This window comes from Gouania willdenowi, chromosome 7 (assembly GCF_900634775.1).
Source record: "Gouania willdenowi chromosome 7, fGouWil2.1, whole genome shotgun sequence".
Classification (NCBI taxonomy): Eukaryota; Metazoa; Chordata; class Actinopteri; order Blenniiformes; family Gobiesocidae; genus Gouania; species Gouania willdenowi.
This window is the reverse complement of record NC_041050.1, coordinates 24,722,879-24,734,289: the sequence shown is the minus strand read 5'-3', so window position 1 is coordinate 24,734,289 and position 11,411 is coordinate 24,722,879. Positions and strand designations below refer to the sequence as shown.

General features: G+C 38.3%; 1 protein-coding gene and 1 long non-coding RNA gene across 3 annotated transcripts in view; both read right to left on the bottom strand.

Annotated features, from left to right (window-relative positions):
• Positions 1–2,416, bottom strand: part of LOC114467000 (tumor necrosis factor receptor superfamily member 14-like) — a 12,680-nt gene extending 10,264 nt beyond the window's left edge. The window contains exons 1-2 of the mRNA XM_028452942.1: positions 1,394–2,416; positions 227–320 (exon numbers count right to left, since the gene is read on the bottom strand). Coding sequence (XP_028308743.1) covers positions 227–320; positions 1,394–1,432 — 133 coding nt within the window. The 5' untranslated portion in view covers positions 1,433–2,416. The remainder of the gene's footprint in view (positions 1–226; positions 321–1,393) is intronic.
• A 1,693-nt stretch (positions 2,417–4,109) lies between these two features.
• LOC114467001 (uncharacterized) lies at positions 4,110–5,430 on the bottom strand. 2 transcript variants are annotated; one of them, XR_003674486.1, is made up of 2 exons: positions 5,378–5,430; positions 4,110–4,910 (listed from the first exon to the last, which is right to left on the bottom strand). It is a non-coding gene; the product is annotated as an uncharacterized LOC114467001 (long non-coding RNA). The 2 variants fall into 2 exon arrangements; XR_003674485.1 differs by lacking the exon at positions 5,378–5,430 and adding an exon at positions 5,179–5,240.
• Positions 5,431–11,411: the final 5,981 nt, after the last annotated feature.

Here is an 11,411-nt window from a genome sequence, read left to right as displayed (position 1 = left end):
TCTGTGAGACGTAATTCGCCTCTATCTGGTTTGCTCTTGCACAGACGAGCATTACGTATTAAAGGTATCACAGTAGGACTGAGTCAATATGAGCATCAACACAAACATTCATTTTCCAATAAAACTGAAGTGAAGGAAAAACGTGCAAGCGTACAGGAGAGAAAATGTAGAAATGACTATATCTATAGAAAAGTAATGAAATGAAAAGTAATTAGTTGTGTCTCACCTGCTGGACACTTTGGGCAGCAATCCATGTCCACTTTGTACTCTGATAAATGACACTCAAGGGCGTGACCAAAGAACAGTCTCAACACAATTATCTGTCAACATAATCACAAAGTTTTCCTCTCAATGAAACACTTAGGAAATATCACACAAGCTTCAATTAGAGAATAAAAACAAATGAAACCAGAATTAAATAAAGTATCAGCAAGGCTTAGCAGTCAGTGTGTAGACTTCAGGAAGTCAAGTCCCAGCATACGTGCACCTCTGCTACCTACACAAGGAAACTCACTGCCAGTCGTCCAAGACTTATCAGCACTCTTCCTCTTCTCGTCATCGGGGCCAGCTCACCTGTCACTGTCTGCACCATTAATGAACACTGACAGCCAATAAAAATGCAACAGCAACTATTATTAACTTCAGAACGGCTACCCCCCTCAATGTCAGCCATTTTAGAGCATTTTGACTGATTTTTAAAGACCCACAAAATATGCAATTTTTTTGCGTTAATGACACCTCAACGTTAGTTTTCTTCTATAAAACTACAAAAACAACACTGAGACCGCGCTTTTGATGCCAAAATTATTATTATTTTTGCTATCCCCCCAAATGGGGTCCTGACCTCAAAGTTGAGAACTAATAGTCTAGAGGACTGTGAACCTCTTGTTTGTGGCCATGAGAGGAAACATTTAACTTAAAAAGATTAAACTGTATGAAGATGTCATCAGCCTCCTGAACAAGGCTGAACATGACCTTCTGAATTTCATCAGGAAGTTTTGCATCTTTTTCAGTTGGAGTTATAGTCGTTAAGATGAGTTTAACCAAATGAGTAGCGTTCATGTTTGGTGGGAAACCTGTACATTTTCATGGATTTATGAAACTCCAGAAACATTGGGACAGCACGTGAAAGGTGGATGGACTGACTGAATGGACAGACTAACAAGGTCATAACAGTGACAGACTGGCACTTAAAGGTGTCACCCACAGACTTTTTTAAACCACTGATTACAGACGAGGCTTTGTCTGGATTTTTGTTTTTCTATATCATATTTAAAAATTAACTCCCAACAAGATAAATGAATTTCACTGATTGTTAACCTGAATGATTGAAACCTATAATAAATAATTACACCCAAACATCCAGTGAGTGTAACAGTGTGTAACACTTTACCAGTAAATGTGCTGTAAAAACGTGATTTGTCCGATTCATTTTTAGGCAGGCTCAGATGTTTCTGGAAACAAGAAGTCCATCTCTTAACGTATGAATTCTGGAAAAAAAAAAAACAACAACAATCAGCATGGTATTATTTGAAAGACATATTAAAATAGATTAGACATTACTACACTAAGCTGCAGAAAACGACTGATTTGCCGAGTATTCTGCTAAAAGCTACAACAGAATGTATGTAATGTCAAACACAGTGAAATAAATTCAGCTTCACACTAATTTATAATAGTAGTCCTAGTCCCAGGCTATCACGCACACCTTTTAGTTTCCCTGTTTTAAGGTTTTGGAATTTTTAAAAAACATAAAGCAAGAAAATCCAGGACTTTTTTCAATAGCTTTGAGGTCATGTGACCCAGTCCTAGTTCCAGGCTATCACGCACACCTTTTAGTTTCCCTGATTTGAGGTTTTAAATTTTTTTTAAATTCATGATCTTGAAAAATGTGGGAAAATGCTATTATAAATTGGTTTGAGGTTACTGGGTCACATGACCTCAAACTATTGAAAAAATCCTGGATTTTCTCGCATTTTCTCACTTTGTGATTTTTTAAAAATTCCAAAACCTTAAAACATGGAAACAAAAAGGTGTGCGTGATAGCCTGGGACTAGGATTACTATTATAAATTAGTGTGAAGTCACTGGGTCACATGACCTCAAAGCTATTGAAAAAAGTCCTGGATTTTATAGCATTTTCCCACATTATTGTTATTTTATTTTTTATTTTAAAACCTCAAATCAGGGAAACAAAAAGGTGTGCGTGATAGCCTGGGACTAGGATTACTATTATAATTTGGTTTGCGGTCACATGACCTCAAAGCTATTGAAAAAAGTCCTGGATTTTATAGCATTTTCCCACATTATGATTTTTCAAAAATTTCAAAACAGAGAAACTAAAAGGTGTGCGTGATAGCCTGGGAGTAGGACTACTATTATAAATTAGTGTGAAGCTGAAAAAAAAAAACACTATAAAAACTCAAATTCGAGTGGGAAAAAGTTAGGTTTTTTTTTTTTACTACAAAAGTCACAAACATTTTTAACAAATCATTTTTATTGCTTGTATAGCAAATCTAAACTATATATTTCAAAAACATATACAGATGAATAAAAAAAAACAGTTATATATAGCTATTTACAGTGAAATGGAAGCAATGTCTCAGGTGATTTTGTACTAAAACTATTTACAAAAACGTATGAATCACAATACAGTGAAAGACAAATTATTTGTGCCTTATTGTGTTGATATAAAACAATAAACAAATATACTAGTCACTACACTACACTCCAATCTCACTCACTACACACTAACTAAACAGTCAAATCACAGAAATAATCACTATTATCTCTCAACTCACCTTCTCTTTCTCCGTCTCTGTGTGTCTGTTTACCTGTAGTTTTAAATCAAAAAGCCCGGTTTATGTGGACATTTTGATTGGACAATGGCCTTCTTCTTCTCAACCAATAGCGTGATTCTTTCTTGCTGCACAGCACTTTCGCTTTCGTTTTAGAAGTGCTCTGCAGCAGTGTTTCTGCACGGATCCTGCACTGACAGCTCAATAAAATGTCTATGGCAAGCCAAAAGGGCCAAAAATCACGTTGATTTTGACGCGTTGACACGTTTTAAAAACTCTAACTAATAATAAAACATTGTATCCTTCAGCATATGTCTTCTGACAATGTCTCAGGAAAGTGTCATGGTTCACTACAATGAAACAGATTTAGTATTGTATACTGTGTGTGCAGTGTGGGGAGTAACTAGTTATTTTTGTAACATATTACAGTAATATATTCCATTTTGAAGTAACTCAGTAGTGTAACTCATCACTAAAGTGGTAATATATTACTAGTTACAATTAAAGTACCTCAAGTTACATGTATATTTGATTTAAGTGCATATTTGCTTTGTTTTCTCACTGTTTGTAATTATTTGAGGAAAAGATTATAGTTAAATAAAACTTATGGGAAACAAAAAAGACAAACAGTTACAACTATATGTACAAGCATATTTATATATCTCACCTGACTTAACATATGGCCACTGACTGTAAAGTAAGAAAACATTTTCTATTGCTACTTTGTATGTAACGACAATAGATTTGATATATCTTAAATTAAAGTAAATGTATAAACATATGTTTAGACATTTTAAAAGGCTATTTCTATTTATGTCACTAGATGCCAGCACATGACTGGTTCACAGCCTACATTTATTACCGCAGAGGAGTTTATTTTATTATATATTATAACTGCAGTTAAATCATGTTAGTGTTGTGGTCAAGACCGGTCTTGGTCTCGAGACCAGATTTTAAAGGTCTTGGTCTTGTCTCGGGATTTTCCGTTAAGACCGTTCGAGACCAGCACTAATTCCTGCTATTTTTAAAATGTGATAATAACACGGAGAAGAACGGGATAAAACAATCTTTTATTCATTATTTAATCCACCCCGTATAATGACCACAACCTTCCTTAATGTGACTGAGTGACGTGTGTGTGGCTACGGTGTCAGTTTGGACCTCAGAGCGCAAGGGAGATATGAACTAATTGTAATGGGGGTTGGGGAGGTACTGGGGAAGTTTGAATAACAATGAATTGACCAAATGTTTATGGAAGGAGAATAAAGCGACCGGGTGTGAGCACCCCTTAGTTACCAAGGAGGACAGCAACTGCGGAAGGCACAAATTTATTACAAAGATTAAAGTAAAATAAATTAAAATGCCCACAAATTAAAATCAATGTATGCTAAAATCCATTAACAATGTGGGCTAAGGAAAAAATAAAAGGGTAAAAGTCACTGTCCACGATAAAGTGCAATGTGCAGCTACGCCCAGGTCCTCCGCTCTCTCTTGTCCCAAGGCGGTAGATTCCTCTGGTCACAGGCTCAGGGTCCCCTGAAAATGCAAAACATAGGCCAGCACGGGGGTCCGAAAACTACGTCCGAGGGTGGGGTGTTGCCACGTCACTTACAGGGCAAGGCAGAGTTCCCCTCTGCCTCTGCATGTATGTGGCTCTTAACACTCCAATCAGTCTCGATACTTCCCGCTGGCCCCAGTCCTCCACACGCTGGGACACCTACACAGAACAACTATCGGCAGTCAAACGTCCCACAACAATATCCCCGACCTGACTTTGTCCAAAAAGTGTTACTATGTTCCCCAAGGGTACTCACACGGAAGGCAGAGTCCTCCTCTGCCCCTGCGTGTATATCGCCTCGCAACACTTGTGATCCCGGCGTGCTTGTGGTCCCCGGTGCGTGTGCCGTCCTGTGGCCTGGGAACCTGGTGAGGATCCACAGCTTCCCTGCTGCTCCTTCTCCTGTCTGTGTCATTTTTTCTCCTGCTGCTCCTTCTCCTGTCTGCCCCTTTTGTTGTGCTCCAGCCACAGGTACTGATTAACCTCAGGTGTGTTGATTAGCCTCAGGGGTTGGACATAGTCATGTGATGGGGTTGATCAAATGACAGCATGTGACTGGCAAGGTTCATAAAACAAAAGCTAAAATGCACTGCAAAAATAAAACCAATACAAAACACACTAAAAACACAGCACACAATACAAAATAAAATGCCATTACACAGCAGGATCACATAATCACCAGTAAAAATCCCAGTAAAACTCCAGAAAACAATCACCAGTAATAAATATTATCTCCCTGGTAAAGACAGTAGCTTTAACAACTGCTAAAATGATAAACTGATGATATTACAGCCTGTGAAGGCTGGATAGGTGACGCACTTACTCTGCTTCTGGGTCCTAGTGCCAACCGAGCGATAAAGCCTGTTCCGTTTACCGTGTTTACTGAGGTCCGTGTGTGTTTAATAAGTCTGTGTGTGTTTAATAAGTCCATGTGTGTGTTTAATAAGTCCATGTGTGTTTAATAAGCCCGAGTGTGTTTAATAAGTCTGTGTGTGTCCGTGTGAAAGTCTGCATGTTTATACCTCTGTCCATCCACTCTTTTCATTATATCCATGTTTTTTAAGGCTTTATTACATAATGTCGGCTGTAGTCCGGGCCGCCGCCATCTTGGTTTATGTCGTCACCAGCGCGTCATCGTCGCAGAGTTGCACTAGCACAGAATGAGTCTAATAACTGTAAAGAGGTCTTATATTAGTCTATTTTATTTTTAAAGTGGTGTTTTTTTGTGTGGCTTCAGACTCCAATTACATTTATGTATATAATATGTTCCCCACAATATAAACAGTTTCACAATATAATTATTTTTTATAGTTTCTGTTACTGTATCCAGAATAATAATAATTCTCAACAAGAACCATTGATTGATTTGTCACATGACTGTTCCAGGGTTTGAGTTTGTTTTATTTAGTTTCACATCTACCTGTAGCTCTATGTTTTTTACACTGCTGACAACTTGTTTGTAGTTTTATTTCAGAAAGTTTCACTTTTACAGTTACAGCTGGAAACCTTTGTAATTGAATACCCTAGTTACAGAACAGCAATCAAATTAAACTATATCAACTCAGTGAATTAATAAAAAATGTCCTGTGTAAAGGCTTTTTCAAACTAAAAAATATCTTGTGAAATCTGTGACCTGTTGACTTGCACAACTCAAAGAATCAGAATCAAGAATCATTATTTCTTGGCAGAAATGCTTTTAAACACTTGCTGTACATTCAGCTGACATAAAAATCTTGTTTTCAAATATGTAGAATAATTGTGAATTTATCAGTAGCAGCAGTAGTTTTAATATTTTAGTTAATTTTTTGCAGGCACCTTTTTTGTCCGTCAAATCTATTTGACGGACAATCTATATAGAATGTTATTTAACTGTTGAACCTTGCCATAATTTTATTTTTTTATAGATTTTTTTAAATTGAAAAAAAAAAAATGTTTATGGTCTTGGTCTCGGCTTGTCTCTTTCTTGGTCTTGACTCGGTCTCGGCTCCCAAAAGTCTTAGTCTTGTCTTGGTCTCGGGCAAGTCTTGGTCTCGGTTAGTGTGGTCTTGAACACAACACTATATCATTTATTTAAGTAGCCTACATTTCGTAGTGTTGAGGGTCTGTGGATCAGTGATCAGAATGATCAGTGATCATTCTCATTGGTCTGCTTTTGGAAGCTGGTCGAGGCGTTGAAATCAAATCACGCAACTCGTGATTTTTACGTTTGAACGCGTTGAAATCAAATTAACGAGAGTATTAAACGCACGTAATTTGTGACATGACGCACGTCTTTTACGTGTCGACGCATTGAATTGCGGGTTTAAACGCGCGCTTTTTACGTGTCAACGCATCAAACTCAACGCGATTTTTGGCCCTTTTGGCTTGCCATAAATGTCACAGAAAAACACGCGCACATTTTCCCTCATAACTCCACTTTTATTTGGCCTATCAACATGATTTAAACTGGCTTGTAGTTTGACATCCGCTTTTCCGCTGTTGGCTCTTTAAAACGATCATGTGATCAGGCCCCAGAGGATTAGAATTAATACAGTTATTTTCCCGCAAGCAGGCTACTTTACGTTACTGCATAATAAAATGCTACTGTTTGTTGGGCATATCGGTCCGATATCAGCCCGAAAACAAATATCGGATTTTATCGGACTTTATCTAAAATCACTAATATAAGCTCTCTGATAAAATTTTCCGCTCAAACCCTTCTATCCATATGTGACTGAGGTTCACATGACAACAAAGTAACTGTTACTAACTATTGTTCTCTGTTTGCCTTAGAAGTTTGTTTTATATATGTACAAAAATGCATTTTAAACATTTTAGATTATTTATATTAGAATGAAAAGGGCCCTGTGTGAAAATAAGCTGGTTGTTAAGCACAGTTTTGCACTAAAACCATTATTCATGCTGCATCAGAGCCCTAGCTACCACCCCCTTTAAAACAGTGCAAACGGCTGCACTTTGGATGTGACGTATAGCGGGAGATAGACAGATACACAGCAAAAGGTCTTTCCCCAAGAAAGAAAAAGACGGAAATGAGAGAAGGTGAAATGAAGGAAATCTGCTTCTTGCTTAATTTTTCAGAGGTGAGCTTTAAAACACTTACATCTTTTTTTAGGCAATATATTATTTTGTTTGAAATAAACTATTTGCATTCTTGCATATTTAATTGCTGGAACATTCATTTTACATGTACAATCTTAGTTAGAAATACAATTATTAAAATAAATATTTTGCTGCCACCAAGTCTTAAGTAGGTGGCCAGTGTCCCCATGATTTTCATCATTCTATCTTTACCTTTTATTGACCTTTGTACACATTTGCTTTGTGTGTTAGTTATACCCCCCCCCCGGAAAAAAAAAAGGCTGCTGTGGAGCCTCTGGTCTCACTCACCCCAGTCACAGCATCGCCAGTTCACACGCTGTGACTGAAGAAAAACATTGTTTTTAGGGATGTAACGATTCACTCAACTCCCGATACGATTCGATTCACGATACTGGGTTCACGATACGATTCTCTCACGATTCTTTCACGATTTATTTTAAAAAATGAGACTGTAGACAAACGACTGAAAAATATTCCTTTATTTGTATTTTTTTCAACAAAAAAAAAACAAACAAACTAGAAAATACTGTTATATTTTCCTTTATCTTTCATTGTCAAAGAATCCCTTAATAAGCTATTCAAAACAATGCAATTTAACTAAAAATAAATCCTGAATGAAATAAATAAAGGAATAATACAAATGAAAAAGAAGCCTATTTATTTAAATTCTGGCTCTACAGTAAACTATGCAAAACTGCATAAAAACTCTTTTTTTTTAAATTTTTTTAAGTCCAACTGAAAATGTATTTTGTGCCTTAACAATTTCACTTTAAAACAAATCCCATAATAAAGAAATTATATAAAGAAACAAACTATGGCTTTCATTCTCTCTCGTTCCTCCCTTTCCTCTTAACTGGGATTTCACATGTTCTTTTTAAGAAAAATCAGCATGTCTACATGTTCAGGGAGAAGCTGATACCTCTGGTTATTCACAATGTCCCCTGCTGTTGAAAAGACCCTCTCACTAGGGACAGAGGTGGCGGGTATGGAGAGACGTGCTTTTGCGAGAGGAGAAAGAAGTGGGTACAGCGGACCTTTTTCTTTCCACCACTTGAGTGGACAACTTGTGAGGGGAATGGGCGTTTCATTTTTATAGTTATCCATTTCTGCATTAATTCCATTGCTGGAAAGTGCTGCTTTGGGGAAAGTCCCTCCCAGGAGGTCTTCCAAGGCCGTCTTCTTGGGAGGAGGTTGTGCCAGCTCATCTCCTGCTGTGTCTGTGTGGTCAACAGACTGTTCTGCTGCATCCCCATCCGTTTCCTCCACATTGAAATAGGACTAAATAGCAGTAATAGAAAAGGAGCAACAGTTAGATAGCATAATAATACAGGCAAAAACAAACATAACATAATAAAAATCAATAAATAACAAAACATAACAAATGTAATACAGGCAATAACAAACATAATAAATAAATAACATAATACATTTCATACAGGCAATAACAAAAATAATAACATAAAACATAATACATTTAATACAAGCAATAACAAGTCACACAACACGGTCGTGGCTTTTTTCAGAGGTTTAAAAAGCCTAACTATGTCCTCAGCATCACTGATGTCAGAGCCATCCATGGTGTCAATTTCACGTACGCTTCGTCGGACATCTGGGCTAAGGAGAGCTGCCGTCACAGCTGCTTGCTGTTCGAGATAGCGTTCCATCATATCCAGACTGCTATTCCATCGCGTGGTGACATCGATGATAAGCTTGTGCTGTTCAAGCTGCAGCAGCTTCTGTTTAGACATTAACACAGCAGTGGCTGTGGGGCTTCGGTGGAAGAAGCCTGCAATCCGTCTCACTCTGCCCAGCAAACGGCTGACACGGGGCACATTCAAACCCGCTTGAGTGGCTAAGTTTAACGTGTGGGCAAAACACTTAACATGAGGTGCTAGCCCAGCCTCTCTAACGGCAACATCCATATTTCTTGCATTATCCATAACGACAGCAATTGTGTGATTAGGCCTTTCTAGCTGCCATTCTGTAATCGCCGACTTCAACACTTCAGCAACGTTCACCCCCGTGTGTGTTTCAAAAAGGGGCCGTGTTTGAAGCACAACGTTAGCCATTTCCCACTCGCTGGTGATTACGTGGGCTGTGATGGTGATATAACTCTGTGTAGCCCTGGATGTCCAACCATCTGTTGTTATCGCTATGCTAGCGGCATCTCTGAGTGTCTGAGCCACCTTTACTTTAGTTTCATTGTAAAGTGCAGGCATTACACACTGACTGAAGTGCGGGCGTGATGGGATGTGGTATTTGGGCTCAAGCGTGTTTATCAAAAGCCGAAATCCATCATTTTCAACCACAGAAAACGGCCTCATGTCTTTCGCCATGAAAACACCAATGCACCTCGTAATTTCTTTGGCTCTTGCACTCGTTTGAGAGAGCGGGGCCGCAAACCGGCCCGTCAGTGTGGTTTGTCCTTTTAATGTTTTTTTAACAAGGGGAGGAGACTGGAGTTTCTCGCTGTGGTGTCGGTTTAAATGCTGCATCATGTTGGTTGTGCTATTTGTGTAGTTCCCTGTCTTCCTGCAATATTTGCACACAGTTTTTGTCTTGTCCGTTACTTCCTCACCTCTTTCATTTTCCGTCTTGGGGAAGCCAAAATGCTTCCACACCTCCGACTTAAAACACGGCGGTGCATCCTGAATTTCAAACTTCTGCTCCGCAGCAGCCATGTTAAGGCTTGCTCCACAGACTGTAAATGATAGGCTAGCCTACAACCAATCATTGTGCTCTCCTGGCGCAGACGCTCACATCACGTGTGAGTGACGTAGTTCAAGCAAGAGAAGGATAGAGCGCCCTCTGCTGTTTAAAAAAAGTACTGCGATTCAATTTTTAAAGTATCGATATGAATCGTGACCCCTATGAATTGATTTTTAACTGCCTTACGATTAATCGTTACATCTCTAATTGTTTTACTTGATATTAAACTATTGTGATTCCAAATGTGTTCTACTACATGTTCATTTTTATTATATGAAACAAGAGAATGCAATTTAATTATTTTCTTCTGGCACATTTGGTGCATCTGCATCACCCTCAGCTTCTGTTACAAAACTGAACGAATCCCCAATGATCTCTTCAGCGTTTGGTGTGAGGGTGAACTTTGCCCCTTTCCATCACCTGTTGCACAGATGCTAACTGAAGTTGGCACATGGAACCTTTGGAAACATGGGAAAAAGATGGTGCACATGGTGAGGTGATAAATTGAAGCAAGATTCATATACATTTAATGTGCTCATGCTCACATATAAGAGTTATAGATCCACATAATCATATCCAAGCCTGCTGTGTTATAGATGTGAGCCATTAGGTCATGTATGTAAATGTTCATGTTAAGGCTCCGTAAAATGTGAATACAACTGGACAAACTTGGTGCACGGTGGCATCAACACATGATCCATGACCATGTATCCTGACTCACAGCAGTGTCTGTGCTATGGTGTCAAGTGTGGAAAGCCATTTGATTTGCTTCACCCACCTGCACACTGTGCACAGCATGGAGGAGGTCAGCTGTGCCCATGCTCTGTAGCGGTTTTGTTTTCATTTATTCACGCCAAAACTGTGATCACCAAATAAATCATATTTTTTTCTAGCCTTCCTCACTTATGTTACTCACATGCATTGTTCTGAAATTACTTTTTTAATCCTATTGGTCAGCAGATCGTTTGGATGCAAAAATCATTCATGAGCTCCTTTGCATTGGCAATTTATGGTAGAATGTGGGCGTGTCCAGGACTGCATATGAAGTGAATTAATCTGTAGCTGGACTATGATTTACAAAGGGAAAAGTAGGATGGCTGAGAAGTGCAAAACACATCTACAAATACCACAACACATTTACAATTTTGAAAACCAATATACATCATTATCTAAAAAAAAAAGGACACAAATACCAAAACACTTTAAAAAATGTTGAAACAGATTTACAACAGCGCATTGGAAGTGTAA